This window comes from Xyrauchen texanus, chromosome 3 (assembly GCF_025860055.1).
Source record: "Xyrauchen texanus isolate HMW12.3.18 chromosome 3, RBS_HiC_50CHRs, whole genome shotgun sequence".
In the NCBI taxonomy this organism is placed as follows: Eukaryota; Metazoa; Chordata; class Actinopteri; order Cypriniformes; family Catostomidae; genus Xyrauchen; species Xyrauchen texanus.
In genome coordinates this window covers 6,146,914-6,170,063 of record NC_068278.1, presented here as the reverse complement: position 1 = coordinate 6,170,063, position 23,150 = coordinate 6,146,914, and the positions used below count along the sequence as shown (strand labels likewise).

Here is a 23,150-nt window from a genome sequence, read left to right as displayed (position 1 = left end):
AGCCGTTGACAGGGGCAGTGGTGGCTCAGTGGTTGCGGACCAGAAGGTCGGGGGTTCAAGCCCCAGCACCACCAAGATGCCACTGTTGGGCCCTTGAGCAAGGCACTTAACTCCAGGTTGCTCCGGGGGGATTGTCCCTGTAATAACTGCACTGTAAGTCGCTTTGGATAAAAGCGTCTGCCAAATGCATAAATGTAAATGTAGATATTGGTGGCCAGTGCATAAACTAAAGGAATTTGTATGAACTGTAAGATTAATGACTGTGTCTTTGAAGTTTATCCTGAGTTAACATCAGAAGTGCACATAGATGCATTGGCCTTTGTTATTTGGCTGATGAAGGCTTTAGTTGGCAATGACATTAATTTTAATGACAGAATTGTTGTTCCTATCAATGCATTTTTCGTCCAATGTATGTTTGGCAAGCTAAACTTTTACCTTTTTAATTCCTATAAATCTTAAGGAAGCCATTGCATCTCAGTTTGGGTTTGTAAAGACAAAGCTGTACTAATTTTTCCCATAGGCCAGCCTAAATTTTTAGTTCTGGTTTTAATATTGTTAATTGGTTTGGAGTTACTGTCAAGAACTGAAATTAGCCTATAAATACAATTAACAATTGTGTAATACTAGTGACTCTTTATAAAGCATTTTCTTGTTGTTTATCAGGATGGCATAGAGCCCATGTGGGAAGACCGGAGTAATAAATGTGGTGGCTTCTGGTTGGTTGTTTTTGCCAAGCAGCAAAGACACACTGAACTTGACTGCTTTTGGTTGGAAACAGTCAGAGTAAACAAGTTCACTTTCAAGCCTGGGGCACCCAGAGTGTTACCTGGACCGGAAGCTAATTTTCCCTCCAGAGAGGCTTTCCACCAAGCTCAACCCAGATCTGGTACTGTGGTCCATACTTGTAGGTTTCTACATGTATATTAGGTCAAACAGACTGTGCCATGGAAGGATGTGGTTGAGGAAGCATAAGAATGGAAGTAGCTTGCGAATGCAGACCTTGCAGAGGTAGCAATACAAAAAAGCTGGAAAAGTTGAAGTGGGCTGCAGGGGATTTTTAGCAATTTCTGTCACCAGGCTACTGAAGCAAATGGGAGTCTGAGATGTACCCTATAGCAGACCATTGGACACTGAAGCTACAGAGAAAATCAGCAACTGTCATGGCTAAAAACAAAAGTGCCTACATGATGAACCCTCTCAAAATATCAAGACTGCCTTGACTCAGGGATAATAACTCAGGGATTCAAACATCTAGTCCTATGTGCTTAACAAAAAAAATTAAGGATTATTACAAACTACACTTACAGCAGTTATATGAATTTCTTTGAATTTCATTCATTGTTATCAATTTTATACAATTCTCCAAACTGAGGTCACTGCTCTCAAAACAATTATCAAAGCCATCTTTTGTAATTTTCCTAAACAAACTACAATTTTCTTGATTTTCATAATTTCCTGGAAACACAACACACAAATTTCTCTGATCCAAGATTCATGTTTTCAAAACAGTTAACTTAGATAACTAAATTAAAGTTATATTCTCAAATGCACAAGTCAGGTTGTCAGATCCTTTCATATTGATATCTGTTGTGTTATTAAAACACACAGCAAAGAAAATGCAATTAACTAAATTTTTTACACAACTTTCATGACTTTGCTTTCTATAAAAGGGGTCAAATATGAAAACTCAGTGCAAACAAATAATGAGGAAGAAGGAGAGAAAGAACAAGCTGAAGAAGAGGTGCACATTGAGAAGAGGTAGAGTGGGTAAAGGAAAAGGAAGAAGAAGATGAAAGCGATGAGGATTTTCCAACTCTTTCAGTGATGAACATTGAAAGAGTTGAGGAAAGACCCAACTGAGGTGGTGTAATGATGATGAGCACAGAGAAAGAGGACAATGTGGTGGAGGAGTGGAGTAAAGAAGACTCAAATGATATGAGACTCCCTCAAATTGAGCATGTTAATAATCACAGTCTCAAAGTTTTCGGCCTAATGTGAGCAAATCTACAATGACTTAAATCTCAACAAAATGAAGAGTGAGAAATGGCATTGGTCTGTATGCCACAATCAATGCCCACAATTCCTGAATCATTTGTGCTTACGTAGGTCTATACAATATAGCAAGACAGCAATTATTTTTTACAGTAAACTTTCTCATCCTTTTTCCAGAGGAAAAGCATTAAAATATATATTAATTTAGAGATATTTTATGAAAACACATGGAAAAGGGTATTTATTGTGGATTTTTATGATAAATGTGTTATTTCAATAGTAGAGTTGTATGTCTATAACGGAAAAGGAGCCAAAGACCCGGCGCTTTCAGCGGATGGTTCAGTATTGTGGCTAGCGGGAACACAAAGTCTCATTCCCTCCATCAGGGAGCGGAGGTTACGTCAGTAACCGAGACGTTCCCCGTCTGTCACTCAGTCGACGTTGTGTCGTTGAGTTGACACTAGGGGTCCCATGGAAAACGCCACAGAGCTGAACCGAGTAATGCTGACAAGCAGTGCGAGACGGGCAAACCTCTGTGTGCCTCGTAGCCAGCACAGCAAGCTGTCGCATAACTACCCCCAACACACTGGCAGGCATGAAGCGGTCCCCTGCACCTAGGGGGAACAGCTAACTGCTCAGGAGTATAAGGACTGGCTGGCCCAGCTGGGGCCTTCTCTCTATTTTTCTCCCCTGTAAAAGGAACGCAATCGTTCGGCTGGGGGCCAAATATAAATGGTCCAAGCTGGGGGGTGTCCCTCCAAAGACGCGGAGACCACACCCGGCCCCGAGGGGGGGGGGGGGGTTAGGTGGAATACACACACGGTCTTACCGGCTAGCAGCGGAAGTACATCGTGTGGAACAGCACTGTGGTAGACCCTACCCAAAGGTGGGGAGGGGTTACTACAAACACGGCGACCCAGGGCAGAGGGCCCTCTGTCCAAGGAAGACGCGGTTTGCCGGTAGGGAAACCATTTTGCGGGATATACATCACACGGGGTTGCCAAAGGGGGCAACCAGCACATGTGGAGCACTTACCGGGGCAGCAGTGAGCCTCTCCGAAGACTCGACGGCCGCTAGGCTAGGGAGGAAGAACGTCCAGGGTTCACACTTCCTGCGAACGCAACTGGGGAAAAGAGTGCACGTCTTCATCTCAAGGGAGGGGAAAGGCGATATGCACAAGCGATACACCCGGCCAGCTGACCCGAACTTACCTGTTTGTGTCACCTGATAACACACGGGACGAAACTGGCTCAACCCTGAGGTTATAGAACCTCGCAAAGGTGTTAGGTGTTGCCCAACCCGCGGCTCTACATATGTCTGCTACAGAGGCGCCATGGGACAACGCCCATGAAGCCGCAACGCCCCTGGTAGAATGGGCTCGTAGGCCAGCAGGGGGCGGCACGTGCTGGGCATGGTATGCCATCGTGATGGCATCGAAGACCCAGTGGGCGATCCTCTGTTTGGAGACAGCGCTTCCCTTCCGCTGTCCGCCAAAGCAAACAAAGAGCTGCTCGGAGCTTCTAAAGCTCTGCGTGCGGTCCAAGTAGATGCGAAGAGCATGCACCGGACACAGCAACGTAAAGGTTGGGTCTGCCTCCTCCAGGGGCAGCGCTTGCAGGTTCACCACTTGATTCCTAAAGGGGGTCGTGGTAACCTTGGGCACATAGCCCGGTCGGGGTCTCAGGATGACGTGAGAGTAAGCCGGACCGAACTCTAGGCACAGTTCGCTAACAGAGAACGCCTGCAGGTCCCCTACCCTCTTGATGGAGGTGAGCGCCGTCAGGAGGGCGGTCTTCAGAGAGAGCGCCTTTAGCTCTGCTGACTCAAGGGGCTCGAAGGGAGCTCCCAGAATGCCCCGAAGGACCACGGAGAGGTCCCACGAGGGAACGAGGCGTGGCCTGGGGGGGTTTAACCTCCTCGTGCCCCTCAGGAACCTGATGATCAAATCATGCTTCCCTAAATACTTACCTTCCACTGCATCGTGATGTGCCGATATAGCGGCTACATACACCTTCAAGGTGGAGGGGGGCTGCCCGGGCAAGCATGGCTGTCAGCTCCGCGTCAGCCTGCGACTGAACCGCCGCACCCGAGGGTGGGAGCTCAGCCGAGTCTTCAGCGTCAGACATGACAAACCTGCTCTCTGATGCCGCGATCGAGATCTCATCGTCGTCAGGCGCTCCAAACGTGATCGCGGGTCTGCTATGAAGCGAACCGGCAACCGCGCCCCAGCGCTCGGTTGGAGCATACGAGCGTGGCGGGGAGTGGGAGGTCCGTGGGGTTGTACCCGGCGGAGAGGCTCCCACTGAAGTCCCAATATCGCCCCCAGCGCTAGCCGACACCGCCTCATACCCGTAGGTAGAAGGACCGAGTCGGGGAGCGGCTGGGGTGCCCCGCGCTCTTACGAGTGCGAGGCGCGATCGCAACGTAGCCATGGGCATGCTCTCGCAGTGAGAGCATGAACCATCCACGAACGCTGACTGCGTGGGTAGAATCCAGGCACAAGAGGCAGCGATCGTTACGAGAATATAAATATATATATAAACAAAGTTATTCACTCCGTAAACTATTTGATCAGCTGCTGAAGCGCCCCAGGGGTGTATGCTCAGCACAACGTAGTATGCGAGGAGGAGGACCGCTGGAAAGCGCCGTAAAGCCAACAGCTTGCAGAGATGAATGAACAGCAGAGGAATTCAGCTCTATGACTGCTTTCTCGGCTCCGAAGAAGATATCTGATGTGTATTTGCAATCGAACTTTAAATCAAAAAACTGTTATTCTGCAGTACTTCCTTAAATTAAAAAAGTACAATTCTGCATTCTATTTGCTTCCTCGATTCAAATTTTAAAGAGATTTTCAATTCAGTCATGAATGGTGCAAACCCTACATTGAATTACTGTATATTTACACAGTATATACTGTATATATACAGAACTGTGAAAATGTCTATAATGGAAACGGGCACATAAGATGTTTCACAAAATAATTTGTCTTAAGATGGTTATTTATATCTTCATCTTTAGTGTGTCAATAGGAAATATAAATATTAGACTCCAAAATATTACTTTTGCAAATAGAAAAGACTAGAATAGAAGAACAGGGAGCCCTACAATAGATGTCATGGCCCCCACAAAGACCCCACTGAACATCGTGTCAGCCTGAGATTACATAAAGAGACAGAAATTGAGACAGCCGAAATAGATAGAAGAACTGTGGTGAATTCTTGAAGAAGCTTGGAACATCCTATCTGACAACAACCAAGAAAAACTGCGTCCAGGTGTACCAAGGAGATTTGGTGCAAATGTGGTCACACCGAATATTGATTTAGCTTTTATTATGTTTACTGGACTTTGTATAGCATTAAGTAATAAAAGAAAACTATTTATGTCATTATTTTTTAAGACATCCTCACTATGCAAAAAAGTGCCTAAAACTCTTGCACAGTACCGTATATATACAGGTGAAACTCGAAAAATTAGAATATCGTGCAAAAGTTCATTAATTTCAGTAATTCAACTTAAAAGGTGAAACTAATATATTATATAGACTCATTACAAGCAAAGTAAGATATTTCAAGCCTTTATTTGATATAATTTTGATGATTATGGCTTACAGCTTATGAAAACCCCAAATTCAGAATCTCAGAAAATTAGAATATTACATGAAATCAATAAAAAAAAGGATTTTAAATACAGAAATGTCGGCCCTCTGAAAAGTATAATCATGCATATGTACTCAGTACTTGGTTTGGGCCCCTTTTGCATTAATTACTGCCTCAATGCGGCGTGGCATGGATGCTATCAGCCTGTGGCACTGCTGAGGTGTTATGGAAGACCAAGATGCTTCAATAGCGGCCTTCAGCTCTTCTGCATTGTTTGGTCTCATGTCTCTCATCTTTCTCTTGGCAATTCCCCATAGATTCTCTATGGGGTTCAGGTCAGGCGAGTTTGCTGGCCAATCAAGCACAGTAATACCATGGTCACTGAACCAGGTTTTGGTACTTTTGGCAGTGTGGGCAGGTGCCAAGTCCTGCTGGAAAATGAAGTCAGCATCTCCATAAAGCTTGTCTGCTGAAGGAAGCACGAAGTGCCCTAAAATGTCCCGGTAGACGGCTGCGTTGACTCTGGACTTAATAAAGCACAGTGGACCAACACCAGCCGATGACATGGCTCCCCAAACCAACACAGACTGTGGAAACTTCACACTGGACTTCAAGCATCTTGGATTGTGTGCCTCTCCATTCTTCCTCCAGACTCTAGGACCTTGGTTTCCAAATGAGATGCAAAATTTGCTCTCATCAGAAAAGAGGACTTTGGACCACTGAGCAACAGACCAGTTCTTTTTTTCTTTAGCCCAGGTAAGACGTTTGACATTTGAAGCCCATGTCCAGGACCCGTCTGTGTGTGGTGGCTCTTGATGCAGTAACTCCAGCCTCAGTCCACTCCTTGTGAAGCTCCCCACACATTTGAATGGCCTTTTCCTGACAATCCTCTCCAGGCTACGGTCATCCCTGCTGCTTGTGCACCTTTTTCTTCCACACTTTTCCCTTCCACTTAACTTTCTATTAATGTGCTTTGATACAGCACTTTGAGAACATCCAACTTCTTTTGCAATTACCTTTTGAGGCTTTCCCTCCTTGTGGAGGGTGTCAATGATGGTTTTCTGCACAACTGTCAGGTCAGCAGTCTTCCCCATGATTGTGAATTCAACTGAACCAGACTGAGAGACCATTTAAAGGCTCAGGAACCCTTTGCAGGTGTTTAGCTGATTAGAGTGTGACACTTTGAGCCTACAATACTGAACCTTTTCACAATATTCTAATTTTCTGAGATTCTGAATTTGGGGTTTTCATAAGCTGTAAGCCATAATCATCAAAATTATATCAAATAAAGGCTTGAAATATCTTACTTTGCTTGTAATGAGCCTATATAATATATTAGTTTCACCTTTTAAGTTGAATTACTGAAATTAATGAACTTTTGCACGATATTCTAATTTTTCGAGTTTCACCTGTATATATATATATATATATATATATATATATATATATATATATATATATATATCACAGGTCCCAACCAGTCGATCGCAGACTGCTTCCCAGTTGATTGCGAGAGTAAACTGCACTCTCGTTTACCTCTCTCTCTCTCTCTCTCTCTTCATCATTCCCACATGTCTCAGACTTCAAATACTTAAAATATTAACCATTAAAAATGACAAGGATGAAACTTTCCGAGCAACTTTTTGGACAAATCTTAGCTACTTTCCGTAGAAGAGTCGCCAGTACTGCCATACGAGCGTGAGGTCTTGCTTTCCTGCCGCAGGCATACCTCTCTCTGTGTCTACTCTGTTCAGTGAGTGGCAGACAGAGGAGCAGCAAATTCTGTTCACCACATGGCAGTTGACACAGACGTGAATGAGCTGCACATGTGCAAACAGAGTTGACAAGGATCAATCAATATTATGCATGGTTTGCTCCTCCTTTGTTTTATTGTTATTTTTCTTGCTTATCATCACTCACTGTTACACATACTGAGGCTGTGCGAGAGAACAATTAAGACATTCTGTTGCTTCTAACTTTCTCTCTGAGTGATCATTTTACATGTAAATATAGCATAAATCACAACAAAGCTATTGTCTTTAACTTATGTTATACAATCAAGATTTTATCAGTGCAGAGCAGCAGATTGGAAATTGCTTGGAAGTGATTACTGGTTAACATGTAGTCTTAATCGGCAGAGTTTCAGTCACTATTTCATACTCGTTCCATTCTCTGACAACAGAAACAGAACAAATATGTACATGAGAACAGCTTTATTGGGAATTCGGCAGTATTAAAATACAGTATGTGAGCACAGAAAGTAGGAGAGTAGCAAACAGATGTTTTCAAACAGAGAAGTAGTGGTGGTGGCGTAGTGGCTAAAACACAGGGCTGTTAATCAGAATGTTGCTGGTTCAAACCCCACGGCCACCACCATTGTGCCCTTGAGCAAGGCACTTAACTTCAGGTTGCTCTGGGGGGGATTGTCCCTGTAATAATTGCACTGTAAGTTGCTTTGGATAAAAGTGTCTGCCAAATGTAAAGGGCTGACACAAGGCAGAATGCAAATACCACGTGATGACATCATGAATATGCTAATTAACTTCTTAAATTGACTTCAACTAGTGACTTTTTTTAACAGGTTTTAGCTATTTTTCTTTGAAAGTATTTGAAAACACTGGGCACCTTACGTTATTAGTAGGGACTCGCTGTTACAGTGGAGAGATTGAGAGAGCTGCGACTTCAGCTAAGTAAAACGCAACTATGGCAGAAGCCAAAAAAAGTCCATCTGTCTTATTTGAAATACAAGCGTGGCCTTACCAAAGAAGGGTAATTTGGAGCAGCATTTCAAGACAATTTGCACAAAAGTGCAGAAAAGTCCAGGAATTGAAGGGGCAGTAAGCAGCTCCGCAGTCCGTTTTTACCAGGCCAAACACCAAGTGTAAGGCTGCAATTATTGGATCTTATCACATCAGTTACGTTCTTGCGTAAAACACAAGAAATCTTTCAAGTTGTGAATGAAGCGTTTGTCGAGGCTGCAGACGCACTTTTTGGTTGGAATGGTAGAGGATGTCGAGAAGCAGTTGAGGAAACTTTTTGCAAACAGAGTGAATATTTCCAAGACTTCCTATATTACCACTGTATAATCCACCAGCAGACAATGTGTGGTAAGACTTTAAACATGAAAGAAGTGATGGATGTTACAATGAAGATTGTGTATTCCATTCAGGTCAGGAGTCTACAGAGAAGGTTATTCCATGCTCATTTGGAGGAGACAGGTGCAGAACACACAGAACTGTTGCTGCACACGATGTTAGATGGCTGAGTAGAGGTAAAATTTTAGTGAGATTCTCATAGTTGTTGCCTGAAATAAAAGATTTTCTGAAGCTTTCAAGAGGCTAGAAGACTACCAGTGGCTATTGTATTTAGCGTTCCTGACCAATCTCACTGACCTGCTGTATGATTTTAATTTAGAGCTGCAGGATAAAGATTAACATGTAATCAATATGATCAGTTCAGTGAACACATTTATAAGCAATCTACAACTGTTGTCAAGTGGGCTGCAACACAATGACCTGCAGAACTTTCCTCATATGCAGGCAGAACTTCAGAGTCGGGGCAAAGATTTTGTGCAGCTTGACGGTGCACGTTATGAGGAGCATGTTCAGAGCATCTTGTTCGAATTTGAGAGGTGCTTTACAGACTTTTCATCCATTGAGCCTGTTGACAGCTGTCTGTGTTTTCCATTTGGCTCAAGAATTGATGTGGATTGTATTGCCTCCAAAATCATATCAATCCATCCTGGATTGCCATCCTGTACCTGTCCCGCAGGTGGGATTTTCGGATGTACCAATCCTGTGCAGGTGTTGTTACATGTTGTCTGCCACTGCAAGGACGATCGGCTGTCCTTCTTGTCTCCCTGTAGCGCTGTCTTATGTGTCTCACAGTACAGACACATGCAGATGAGCAGGGACCCTGGGCCTCTTTCTTTTGGTGTTTTCAGAGTCAGTAGAAAGGTCTCTTTAGTGTCCAAAGTTTTTATAACTGTGACATTAATTGCATACCGTCTGTGAGCTGTTAGTGTCTTAACGATCTTTCCACAGGTGCATGTTCATTAATTGTTTATGGGTCATTGAACAAGCATGGAAAACTTTGTTTAAATCCTTTACAATAAAGTTATTTGGAATTGTACAAAATTATCTTTAAAACACATTGTCCTGAAAAAAGGACGTTTCTTTTTTTTTGTTTTTTTGTTTTTTGCTGAGTTTATACATATATATTTATTTGTGTGTGTGTGTGTGTGTGTGCGCGTGTGTGTGTGTAAATATTTCTTTTCTCAGTATTTTTGTTTTCCAGTAGAAATATCTAAACATCCTTTAAGAGATTTTATTTGAAAGATATATTTATTGAAGCTATTTCATTATAAGATATTCAGTATTCTTCTCAGTTGAGCTGTATGCTCAAAACAAGAGAAAACATTTCCCTCAGAAAGAGTTAATTTACTGATACATTTCATAACACACAGTAGATAAGCTATCTAAAATGAAAAATGAACAGGCAGGATTGGCACCCAAATATGTTTGAAATAATAGTTGAATTAATTAATGATTTTTAGGACTTAAGTTCTTGACATGCGCTGACATGAACCTTTAAAAAAGATACCCTTTAGTGGTTCTTTGCATCACAAAATATTCAGTAATTTTTTTTAGGTATTATGCTGCACAGGATTGGTAATATGTTTCTTGGGAAATAAAACAATTTATAATATATGATCTGTTACAGTAACAGGGGAAAAGCAAATCCATCATAGTAGTGTAGTAGTGTATTGTAAAGCTGGAAACAGTACAGAATATTAGTGCAAGTCGGCCGACTTGTTTCACATTTGTTACAGTATTTTACTGTCAGAATTTACACAAAAAACTTACAGCACTGTCATATTTTCATTACACCATTTGATAAAGTAATAAAACATTGGATAGATATTGCAGTTATTATGAATCCATTTTCTTAGGTAATATTAGTGTACTTTTGTTATCTGATGACAGCAGTGTACATTACAGTAGCCTACTGTAATGAACTAAGGGCAATTAGAAACACATATCTTGCATTGTTTAATATGAAATTAACTGACTGTTAAATTGCTTAATTGAAAGAAGATTATTCTGTCGTGTTTTTTAAATAAAACTAAATGTTCTTATACATGTAAATTTAATCTTGCATTTTGCAACAATAACTATATAGAAGGAAACATACTATGACCCAAATTAAAGCACAATAGTAGTTTTTGAATGAATGAATTTCTGTTTTACACGTGTGATCAGTTTGGAGATTTTTACCATGAGTTTTTAAGATTTACCACTTACTTGTGGGAACAGTATAAAAGGGATTCAAAAACTGTACTGCATTTCTACTACACAGATTGCAATAAATTATGTGTCAATGTGCATGTTGTTAAACACAACTGTGTGAAGAATTGGGAATGAGTGCACTCAGCATTGAGAGATGCATGTAACCAATGTAAACATCAACAACAACAAAAATATTATTCAGTGGCATCAGAGTGTAAAACCCTTCGAGTCTAACTGGAACCTTTATTATATGACATATACCACTAAGTGGCGCTATTACACTTTCCTGTCCTGATGAGTGGACCATGTGATAGGTGCAAACTGAAATAACCTGCAGTCAGCAGGAAAGGAAAGTGTAATAGCGCCACTTAGTGGTGAAATATGTTAATTTCATCACAGGCTAAGGCTCAACGTCATTATACATTCAATTGATGTCACTGTTCAGGTGCATTGAGCTTTATATAAAAATATATATATATATTTTTAAAATATATTATTTTACTATTACATTAAAAAAAGAAGGCGTTCTACCATGGAACTCTAAAATACCTACAGGTGAATTTGCTAAACATTTTCCTTTCCTTTGGAAATTAAAACTTCGTAGTATTAAAATACACATATTACAACATCTTTTTGTGGGTTATTTCTTCAATATTTCGCAAAATATGCAAATTAGCCGTCACAATTTTGCACACTAAATATTAAAAGAAAGATGTCAGCTTTTTAATGATCAGCTGTGTCTCGTTTGGAAGGCTGCGTACTCCGGAGATCGCATTTGTTGGCCGCATACGTCATCGAGACTGTCTCGTTTCATAAAAGCGAGTATGACACTTCGAATATGACCTTCTTTTACGGGAATTCGGAGGATGCATGAGGTGTATCCTTCGTAGGCCCTCACAACCCTCAATACTTTGCTTCAACGGAAATGTCTAAAAAAAAATTACGCCAATTTGACCGTAAATATGATGTTCAAACGCAAGGAATGTTAATTCCCAAGTTGAAGTACCTCAGTAGATTGGTGCATAGTATATAATATGTATAATTATATTAATATGTCATTATAATAGAGTATTAGACTAAAAGTACACCTACAAAATCTATTTTCTTTTCTCCTTACATCATTACAACTCTCCTAATATGTACCTCATACATTCCCTACCAGAGGGAGTTTGTTCCCTTCTCACTCAAAGTGCACTTGTTAAAGAGTGGCGTCAGCAGTGTTGCCAACTATTTTCAATGGAAAGTAGCTAAAGCCTGCTCGAAAAGTAGCTAAATGTCGCCAGATGACGTCATGCGTCATTATAATAATAATAATAATAATAATAATAATAATACATTTTATTTGTAATGCACTTTACACATGAAGGAACATATCTCAAAGTGCTACAAGTGCACAGGTAAAAAAAAATAATAATAAAAAAAATAAATAAAATAAAAATAGATTAAAACACTTAATAACAAAATTAAGAACAATTGGTGACAACAAGAACAGGATATGTTTTAAGAAAAAGCAGTTAAAAATAAGTGGGTCTTTAATTTATTTTTAAAAACCTCTATAGACTGTGAGCCCTCAGGTGATTAGGGAGAGCATTCCACATTCTAGGCGCAGCTACCTGGAAGGCCATCTCCCATAGTATGGAGTTTGGACTTAGGAACCTGGAGTTTGTGGCTGTCAGAAGAGCGGAGATGTCGGTGTGGATTATGCAAAGTAATGAGTTCTTTAAGGTACACTGGTGCGCTACCGTAGACACACTGATAGGTCAGGAGACAGATCTTATAATCAATCCTGAGTCTAACAGGGAGCCAGTGAAGTTTTTGGAGGATGGGTGTGATGTGCTCAATTTTGCGAACCCCCATCAGGACCCTGGCAGCGCAGTTCTGAATGTACTGCAATCTTTGTATGCTCCTGCCAGGGATCCCAACAAGTAGTGAATTGCAGTAGTCAAGCCTGGAGGAGACAAAGGCATGCACCAGCATCTCTGCATATTAATGACTTCATCGCGTGGTATTTGCATTCTGCCTAATTTGTCGGTACTGTAGCCTACTTCAGTTTATAATAACGGTTATCTCCCCTAAACCATGCTCATACTGTTTTTATATAAGTATATAGCCAAATGTCCAGTAAAACGGTTCTCAATTACATATTTTCTGTTAGACAATGGAACGGAACAGAACTTAGCTAACGTTACATGTTTATGAGTTTGAAGAAGGTTTATTGTTGTGTTTGGATAAGTAAAATGTATAGAGTCTGTAAATATACGATCTGAAGTCGGAGAGTTCAGAAACCGAACCGGAATGAACTAAAACTCTGATTAGTAGTGAATATAAGCGCATGCCAAGAAAAAAAACGGTCAAATTAAATGTTTTGAATTAAAACAAAGGAGAAGGCAGCTGCTATGTGATCACTGATTGGTTCCTGCTAACACAGCGTGCACATGCGCAGCTCATTCATGTCTATGTCCTCTGGCGTGCAGTCAACGGAATGTGCTGCTCCTCTCAGCCGCTCACTGAACAGAGCAGACGCAGCGGGGAAGACCTCACGCTTGCAGTACTGGCGATATTTGGAATTTGGAAAGTTGCTAGGTTTGTCCAAAAAGTCGCTAGATTTGTCGCTAGTCGCTTTTTTGAAAAAATGTCGCTAAAGGGGTCTGAAAAGTCGCTAAAAATAGCGACAAAGTAGCTAACTTGGCAACAATGGTGGCGTGCTGTAATAGAGATTGCTAATGTGACGTCATCGTGACGTATTACCAGTGGTGAACGCAAAGCATTTTGGGAATCCGCGACACAAACAGAAGGCGCCAGACTTGATTGCATGGAGGGAAGAACACAGTGTTCAAGATGCCGTCTACCTGCTGTGTTATAAACTGCAATAGTCGTTCTCACGATAGAAGTGGCATAAAGCTTAAGAACGGAAAATCCTTTTATCGTTTTCCAGCGTGGAAAAATAATAGTACAAGCCATGTTTCAGAGGTGACATAAAGGCGACGAATGGCATGGATAGCAGCAGTAAGGAGGCCCAAGATTACCTTCGATAACACTCTACCACACATGATGGTGTGTTCAAAGCATTTTCACAAGGTTAAATTACAGAGAGTAATTGTAAATGTTATGTTGTGGGCAAATAACCAGCGTGTTTTGTTTGATTTAACCAGACCATTAGATTTGACGTTAGGCCAATGTTAACTGTTAACTAGCATGAAATGGCTAGAAAATGAGCTTAAGTTACCAATGTACTAAAGCGTAACATTAATCAGTTTTAAATGTTGTACATCTAGGCTACATAGCAATTTATTTGGTGACTGTGTTTGCAGGCAAACCTGCCTATGAAATGTTGGAGTGTGATCCTGACTGGGCCTGGGATTTGTGGTGCCTTGTGAGGGGGAGGATAAGACTTTGCTGGATAACATTGTGGTTGTGTGCTGTGCTTTGACCAATATGTGTCCAAGTATTGTTGTGAAGCCGTCGTGTTAGAATTATACACCATGCTCACATCTAATATGTAAATATGTTTTTTTAATTTTTATTTTTTAAAGATTTTGTAATATCACTTCTCACATGTAATGATTTTTAGCCATCTCTGTAAATAAAATACACAAAGACTGAATGAAATTCTGCCTCCTTTATCTGTATTAAGGAAGAATTGTGCAAAATCAGTTTGGATTGCAATACACAATTACATAACTTAAATGGTAGTAACAACCAACTTAATTTCAGTTTCTTTACATATTTAACATGTAAATACATTTAGATGAAGACATTTATAAAGAGTCCATAGAAAAGATAACTGGAAATGTATGAGGTAGGTTGTGGGTGATAAGTCACAGACATGTGCAAGCATCGCATTGTCATAACTCTTCTCTGGCTGGTGCGCTGCTGAATCCCACGCAACCTAAATGGAACCACAGTATAGGACAGTTCTGATTATCGCAAGCAACCATGTCTGCAAACATTCAGGCTGTCTGCAAAAGCACCACAACACAGCCTTTTCAGGTTGACCTCCCCTGACCAGTCACTATGCTCGTAAGAATCCAGTCCTTTGATTCCCTTTATTTTCTCGTCATATCTCGTCTTTGCATTAGGATGTAGTTTTAGGCGGTATGGTCCGACAATGTTTTCTTTAGCCCGCTGCATTTTGTAGGATTATATTCTGTTTTTCACGCTAATTTTTTATTATTTTCATGCCACTAGCCTGCTATGCAATACCAACCCATGTAAACGGGCCAAACATACCCATAATTCTTTGCGTTCTGATGACATTGCCGCCCAGTTGGTCACATGTCTTAGCAATCTCTATAGCACCTGTGTTACATTCCGTTTCCGTTTGTCCTACGAAGGCCGTCTCATTAAAATGAGACTTGTTTAAAGGAGGATGCTCTGTATACTGCAGCCTTCAAAGGACACATCCTACCTAGCAGGCAGCCTTCGAAACGAGACAGTGCCAACGTCAGACTCTGTCGAAATGCCATTAAGGGCAGGCTTAAATAGCAGCAGCGGCATCTAGCAGCGGCACTTCCGGTGTCATGCTCAGATGCCATTGACTTTACAGCATGTTTGTGGCTGGTGTAACGGTATTTACGAGGCAGATGCTGCTGTTTATGAATGAAGCTAGTGAATTTACATGGTATCTGCCGCTGTATATGAATAATGCCACTGAATTTACACTGCATCTGCTGCTGTATATGAATTATGCCACTGAATTTACATGCATCTGCCGCTGTATATGAATTATGCCACTGAATTTACATGCATCTGCCGCTGTATATGAATTATGCCACTGAATTTACATGCATCTGCCGCTGTATATGAATAATGCCACTGAATTTACACTGCATCTGCTGCTGTATATGAATTATGCCACTGTATTTACATGCATCTGCCGCTGTATATGAATTATGCCACTGAATTTACACTGCATCTGCTGCTGTATATGAATTATGCCACTGAATTTACACTGCATCTGCTGCTGTATATGAATTATGCCACTGAATTTACACTGCATCTGCTGCTGTATATGAATTATGCCACTGAATTTACATGCATCTGCCGCTGTATATGAATTATGCCACTGAATTTACATGCATCTGCCGCTGTATATGAATTATGCCACTGAATTTACATGCATCTGCCGCTGTATATGAATAATGCCACTGAATTTACACTGCATCTGCTGCTGTATGAATTATGCCACTGAATTTACATGCATCTGCTGCTGTAAATGAATTATGCCACTGAATTTACATGCATCTGCCGCTGTATATGAATTATGCCACTGAATTTACATGCATCTGCCGCTGTATATGAATGCCACTGAATTTACATGCGTCTGCCGCTGTATATGAATTATGCCACTGAATTTACATGCATCTGCCGCTGTATATGAATGCCACTGAATTTACATGCGTCTGCCGCTGTATATGAATTATGCCACTGAATTTACATGCATCTGCCGCTGTATATGAATTATGCCACTGAATTTACATGCATCTGCCGCTGTATATGAATTATGCCACTGAATTTACACTGCATCTGCTGCTGTGTATGAATTATGCCACTGAATTTACATGCACCTGCCGCTGTATATGAATTATGCCACTGAATTTACACTGCATCTGCCGCTGTATATGAATTATGCCACTGAATTTACATGCATCTGCCACTGTATATGAATTATGCCACTGAATTGACATGCATCTGCCGCTGTATATGAATTATGCCACTGAATTTACATGCATCTGCCACTGTATATGAATTATGCCACTGAATTGACATGCATCTGCCGCTGTATATGAATAATGCCACTGAATTTACATGCATCTGCTGCTGTATATGAATAATGCCACTGAATTTACATGCATCTGCCGCTGTATATGAACGATGCCACTGAATTTACACTGCATCTGCCGCTGTATATGAATTATGCCACTGAATTTACACTGCATCTGCTGCTGTATATGAATTATGCCACTGAATTTACATGCGTCTGCTGCTGTATATGAATTATGCCACTGAATTTACATGTATCTGCTGCTGTATATGAATTATGCCACTGAATTTACACTGCATCTGCTGCTGTATATGAATTATGCCACTGAATTTACATGCATCTGCCGCTGTATATGAATTATGCCACTGAATTTACATGCATCTGCTGCTGTATATGAATTATGCCACTGAATTTACATGCGTCTGCATCTGCCGCTGTATATGAATTATGCCACTGAATTTACATGCATCTGCCGCTGTATATGAATTATGCCACTGAATTTACATGCATCTGCCGCTGTATATGAATTATGCCACTGAATTTACATGCATCTGCCGCTGTATATGAACGAAGCCACTGAATTTACATGCATCTGCCGCTGTATATGAATAATGCCACTTAAATTACATGCATCTGCTGCTGTAGATGAATTATGCCACTGAATTTGTAAATTCAGTGGCAGCCAGGGAGCCTGGGCCAGGCTGTTGGAGTAGGAATTAAGGGGCGTACATGGTGGATTTGGGCTGTAATCAAACGATCCATCACGGCTTGGTTCATAACGTGGCTTTGGGTGCAAAACACAAGGTGATGGTGAGGTGTTTGCATGGGGATGTTCACAAATATCTGGTAGTGACAGCTGTTATTCAATTCTGGGGGAAAATACATAGAGGGATGACGCAGGAGGGGAATGCTCCGGCAATCCTGCTCTGAGGAAGTTCTCGGAGGGGGATTTCCCTCTAGAGCAGTCACGTGATGAAAGCCTTTGACCAAGTGAGAGTTATCGATGGCCAGCAGCTCCAGCTTGATGTCTCCCTCACATATCCATATTTTTCGATTATTAGGGACCAGTTGTATCGAGTGACGCAGGACCAATAAGTCTCAATCCCATGAAAATACAACCCAGTTATTAGTCCCAAGGAGTCGTCGGGAAACCATAATCCTATGGCGGGTCACTTAGGACAAGAAAGAACACTGCACCAGTTAATGGCCAGCATTTACTGGCTGGACATTTGCGGGGATGTGCGCAGATGGTGTGCGGCATGCTGTGAACAGAAGTTGGTGAATCCAGCGGCCACCCCAAGAGCGCCATTGCGTCCATTACCATCAATATTGGCCCCCTTTGAAAGAATTGGTATGGACCTTTATTGCAGTCAGCATGCAGATATCGGTTTGTATACGACCTTTGTCACATACACTGCGCAAACTTTATGAATTGTTGGGGATTAAATCGATTCGCACCAGCGTTACCACTAAACTGGTAAACTGGTGGGCTGGTTGAATGATTTAATCGAACCCTGAATAATATGATTCGTAGGTTTGTACACTGGGACAAACTGGGACAAATGGCTAGAACCCTTATTATTTGCAGTCAGAGAGGTCCCGCAAGCCTCAGCAGGTTTTTCCCCCTTTGAGCTCCTGTATGGATGTCATCCCCGTGGGGTGCTTGACGTCATATGGGAGGCATGAGAGAAAAGACCTTTCCAAAGCAAAAATTTTATTCAGTATGTCCTTGATCTTCGAGCAAAGCTACATACACTGGGTCAGTTGTCACACAAAAATTAGCTCCAAGCTCAAGAGACAAAGCCGGCTCTATAATAGCCCAGCTACGGGAATTTGCACCGGGAGATAAAGTACTTGTATTACTACCCATGTCAAGCTCTAAATTACTTGCCAAGTGACAAGGGCCCTTTGAGGTTACACGGCGAGTCAGGGATCTCGATTATGAGGTTAAACGAACAGATAGAGGTGGAGCATGTCAAATATACCACCTCAACCTCCTTAAATTATGGAGAGAGGCAGTCCCCGTGTTCATGATGACGGTAGTTCCAGGGAGAGAGGAGTTCAGGCCGTAGATGAAGTTCAAAGCCGATCCATTCACCCCACTCCCTTGTGGAGACCACCTCTCAACGTCCCGGCTCGTGGGGGTGGCCAAATTGCAAAAGGAATTTGCTGACTTTTCTTTCCTCTTCCCGGTCGTACGAACCTCATACAACAGCATATCGAGACCTCACTGGGAGTAGTGTTTAGTCGGCCGTACCGCTTGCCCGAACAAAAGAAAAAAGTGTTTTGGGATTAATTAGAGGCAATTAGAGGAAAGTCAACATGACATCTAAATTTGACGCATACCCAGTGCCTCTATTTGACGAACTACTTGATCGGTTGTGTGTGGCTTAATTTTATTCCACACTGGATTTTCCACACCATTCAGATTACACCAATTCATCACTCTTCTGTTTGTTTGGGGTTCCCTCCACGTTGCAGTGCATATGCCGTTGTCTATTTGGTCAGCATCATTATATAAAGTAACAACTGGCAGAGGCATATACAACACCTAAGAGCCGTCTTGAGGTCGCTGAGGTGGGCGAGGCTCACAGAAAACACAAACAAATGCGCAACTGGACGGGTGGAAGTACGGTATCTGGGCTTCCACTTAGGTCATGGGCAGGTATGGCCCCAAATTGATAAAACTGTGGTGATAGCGGCCTTCCACATCCCAAGACCAAAAAGGAGGTGAGACAGTTTTTGGGGCTGGCTACAACTGAAGGTTTGTGCCTAGTTTCTTTGATGTCACCAGGCCCTTGACTGATCTCACTAAAAAGGGGATGCCAGATCCGGTCCAGTGGACGCAGGTGTGCCATCAGGCTTTCACGAGAGTGAAATCTACACTCAGTGGCAGGCCGCATTTACATGCTCCTAAATTCTCACTCCCCTTCATTTTGTAGACAGATACATCAGAGAAGTGGTTGGGAGCCATGCTGGAGGGGTGGAGCGGCCCGTGCTGTACATTAGTCACAAGCTCACTTTGAGGGAGACAAAGTACAGCACATTTTAGAAAGAGGGCCTGGCCATCAAATGGGCTGTCCTAACCCTCCGCTATTACCTGCTGGGGCGAGCCTTCATCCTCTGCTCAGATCACGCCCTGCTTCAGTTGCTCCACCGCATGAAGGATACCAATGCACGGATCACTCGTTGGTACCTGGAACTTCAACCGTTCAAATTTAAGGTGGTCCACAGGCCAGCATGAGTTTATGTTGACTGTTATCACTGAAGCTGACGAGTGTAAACTAAAGTAGTTCTGAAAAGGGCAAAAGTGTGACTGGAAACCTGAGAATAAAAGCAAACTTACGTGGACTGCAACGCTGACTCCCGCATCCTCCTTTCCCCCTTGAGACAGAGAACTTTACAGTAATCAGTCTTAAAATTTAAAATAAGCTTCCACTTTGACACGTTTGTGTTTAGTTGTCAGGTAATGGTCACTGAATTTTGAATTATGTGAAAAGTCACATCATGTATGATCAACATCCTTCATCATTTTCATTATCGATCACTGCTGCCACGTCCCAGTACTCATGCTGATCCCTAATTGTGTACAACTGTAGAGTTTACAGTCCAAAAACAGGCCTACCTTAATTTTTAGTTCTGGTTTGTTAACTGTACTTGAAATAAGTTATTTTATTTTTTATTGATTTGGAGTTACTCTCAAGAACTGAAATGAGCTTGTAAGTATAAATTACACTTGTGTAATACTAGTGACTCCTTATGAAATATTTTCTTGTTTTGCAGGATGGCATATAGCTCATGTGGGAAGACCAGAGTAATAAATGTGGTGGCTGCTGGTTGATTACTCTTGCCAAGCTTCATAGACACTATGAACTCGACTGTTTTTTGTTGGAAATGGTCAGAGAAAAGAAACTCAGTCTGTTTTTAACTTTTGAGTTTAACTTAACTTTTATTGGTTGCAAATCTTTTTGAAAAATGTGAGTTTCTTTTTTATGATCTTTCATTACGTTTGAAAATGATCTGCTCTGTATGTATGAATATTCCTGAAAATATTCATAATATTTAAAATTCAGGTAGTTTTCTTTGGCTAAAGTGATTTATACTCAATGAAGTTTAACATTTGTTTTCACGGCAGCTCTTGTGTCTTATTGGAGAGGTCTTTGGCTCCTTCAGTCAGGATTTCTGTGGAAGTGTAATCAATATCTGGGCCAAAGGGGACAAAATTGCCATCTGGACCACCAATGCTGAGATCTCCAAGACTGTCACTTACATTGGGTAAGCAAGCTTTTATTTTTTTTAAAGATTATTAGCTGTTGAACATATTTTCAAGTGAATTTGAACTAAACTGTGTAAATAAAATGCATTATACTGCATTGTACCATTTGAAGTCTTAATAGTTTGTGTCTTGCTCAGTTGAACTGTAGGTTATTACTTTGTCTTTTTTTTGTTGTTGCAGAATTTCAACATCTTTTAAGTCAGGCAGAGCCAGATGTAAGCAGTTGACCACTCAAGCTTTTGTAAACATTAATGATCGTGGAAAAGGAATTTTTGCTTAGCAACGTAATGAAGCTAATTATCCATCATATCAGCTGGATGGGGAAGGTCTGCAGTCCATTGCTGCTAGGATATACTGTACTTAACCGAGTCTCAGTGGATTGAATCCACACAATTTACAAACTTTAATTTCAAAATAATTATCTAATGCATATTTTTTAGTAAGAGTAACACTCTTATGTAGTTTTATTCTGGAATTTTAAGGTGCAAGACAGTTTTTATGCTATAGAGTATATGAGGGTTTGTGATTGTTTATGATTGCAAAAAAAGTGCACCTGCAAAGGTGGGCATTCCTTATTATGTTGTGACATGCATTTGAGTCAGAAACAAAACATGGAAGGAGACAAAATATAGCAAATTATATAAATATATAAATGATAACAAAAGCCCCCTTTCTTCTGTTTCAGCAGATATGCTAAAAAGGGGGCCTGGCCATATATTCTATGGCTATAGTAAATATTTTAAGCTAAGCTATTAACTTTTTAATAATTGGATTAGTATCTACTTTACAATGCTGGAAATAAAAACAAGTGCATGGTAACTATTATTAAATAAATTTGGCAACTTCTGCTGTGTTTACCGAGGAGTAGTTGACTAATGATCCGAAAGTAAGGTGACAATTAAGAATAATGAATCATGATATAAACACAATATATAATGGTATTAATTGCTAGTAAATTGTTCATGTTTAAAGGTATCCAAAATGCCTTTTAGCTGGGAAACTGTATGAATGTTAAATGAACCTGAAATATGGCTGGGTGATAAAATGTCCTCAGTATTTAAAACTAGACTAGACTAGTATAGGTAGGAGATACAAACTTGATGCCAGCATTTACTGATAGCCAGTGGAGTGATAAAGATGGTGATGCTATGTGATGATTGTAAAAATAAAATATTTAGGGGTTTATGTTGATGGGGCAAATCTATTTAGGTTTCCAAGAAAGACTTTTCTGCAGTACAAATCTTTCATTCACTTTTCTCATATTACTACTTTCCTTTCAGTCAAAAGTATAAAGAGAGACTTGGCCTCCCACAGAAGCTTGTCATTGGATATCAAGCTCATGCAGACACTGCAACTAAAAGCAACTCCATAACCAAAACAAGTTTGTTGTCTGAAAATAGGTTTTGGTTGGAAACTGTTTTAGATGTCCAAAGATTTATATTTATAATATTTGTAATGTTATATTCATATCTTTTCTTGTGTTTGTGAAAGAACAGATTGAGTGCTGTAACTACAGTCATTTAAATGTAGCTTGATGCTGTTTAAATTAACCTGGATATTACGGACTTTGTACTTGCTGAACTTATGTTTGAGTTGAACTTTTTGTTGTATTGAAAGAGTTTGTCTAAAAATTACATTTTTGCTTTGAAAAATTAAAACTTGAACATACAAAACTTAAACCTTGTGTGGAAACTGAGAGAATGCATTGGCTTTCCTTTATTTTAAAATAAAGTCAACAAAAAGCTGTTTGCAAGCCATTTTACTTTCATAATCAAATGTATTTCTGACTTAACCAGGATATTCAATGAGGAAAAAAAGTATGGTGGGGCTTGATGGTGTCCTCTGGTCTTTTACCACAGGCAATTGTTGTCGGCCATGAAGTATATCAAATCTGTGTGTCATTTTTTGGATGTTAGAATAATTTCCCAGCTTTTCCCAGTAGGTTGATTGTTATGAGAAGTGTAAATGCTGGTGCTATCAAAGCTCTGCTCTGTTTGTATATCCTTACAAACCTGATGTACAAACTTGGCTCAACCAATGGTTTAAATTTGTGGGAGGACTATCTGTTTAATGACCAGTGTAGGAAGACAAGGGAGACTGTTTGAGAAATCTGTTTAAACCCAGAAATCGAAGTCGCCATCATGAAGAATATGAATTTCCTAAATGCAGTGCAAGGAGGTGAGGACTGTGAGAGGAAGCTTCTAGAGGAGTGAGGATACACGGGTGCTTCCTAT

At 40.8% G+C, this 23,150-nt stretch overlaps 1 protein-coding gene across 1 annotated transcript; it reads left to right on the top strand.

Moving 5' to 3' along the window:
- The first annotated feature begins 660 nt into the window (after nt 1-660).
- eif4e1b (eukaryotic translation initiation factor 4E family member 1B) lies at nt 661-22,417 on the top strand. Its single transcript, XM_052095534.1, has 4 exons — nt 661-777; nt 20,776-20,915; nt 22,197-22,316; nt 22,408-22,417. Exons 1-4 carry the CDS (start codon nt 679-681, stop codon nt 22,415-22,417), a joined length of 369 nt encoding a protein of 122 aa, XP_051951494.1. The 5' UTR covers nt 661-678.
- The last annotated feature ends 733 nt before the right edge of the window (nt 22,418-23,150 follow it).

Excerpts from the sequence above, each read along its gene's own strand:
- eif4e1b (XM_052095534.1), top strand. The coding sequence starts at position 679 with ATGTGGGAAGACCGGAGTAATAAATGTGGTGGCTTCTGGTTGGTTGTT. Across the intron at positions 778-20,775 it reads ACTGCTTTTGGTTGGAAACA|CTCTTGTGTCTTATTGGAGA; the intron begins GTCAGAGTAAAC and ends TTTTCACGGCAG. Across the intron at positions 20,916-22,196 it reads AAGACTGTCACTTACATTGG|TCAAAAGTATAAAGAGAGAC; the intron begins GTAAGCAAGCTT and ends CTTTCCTTTCAG.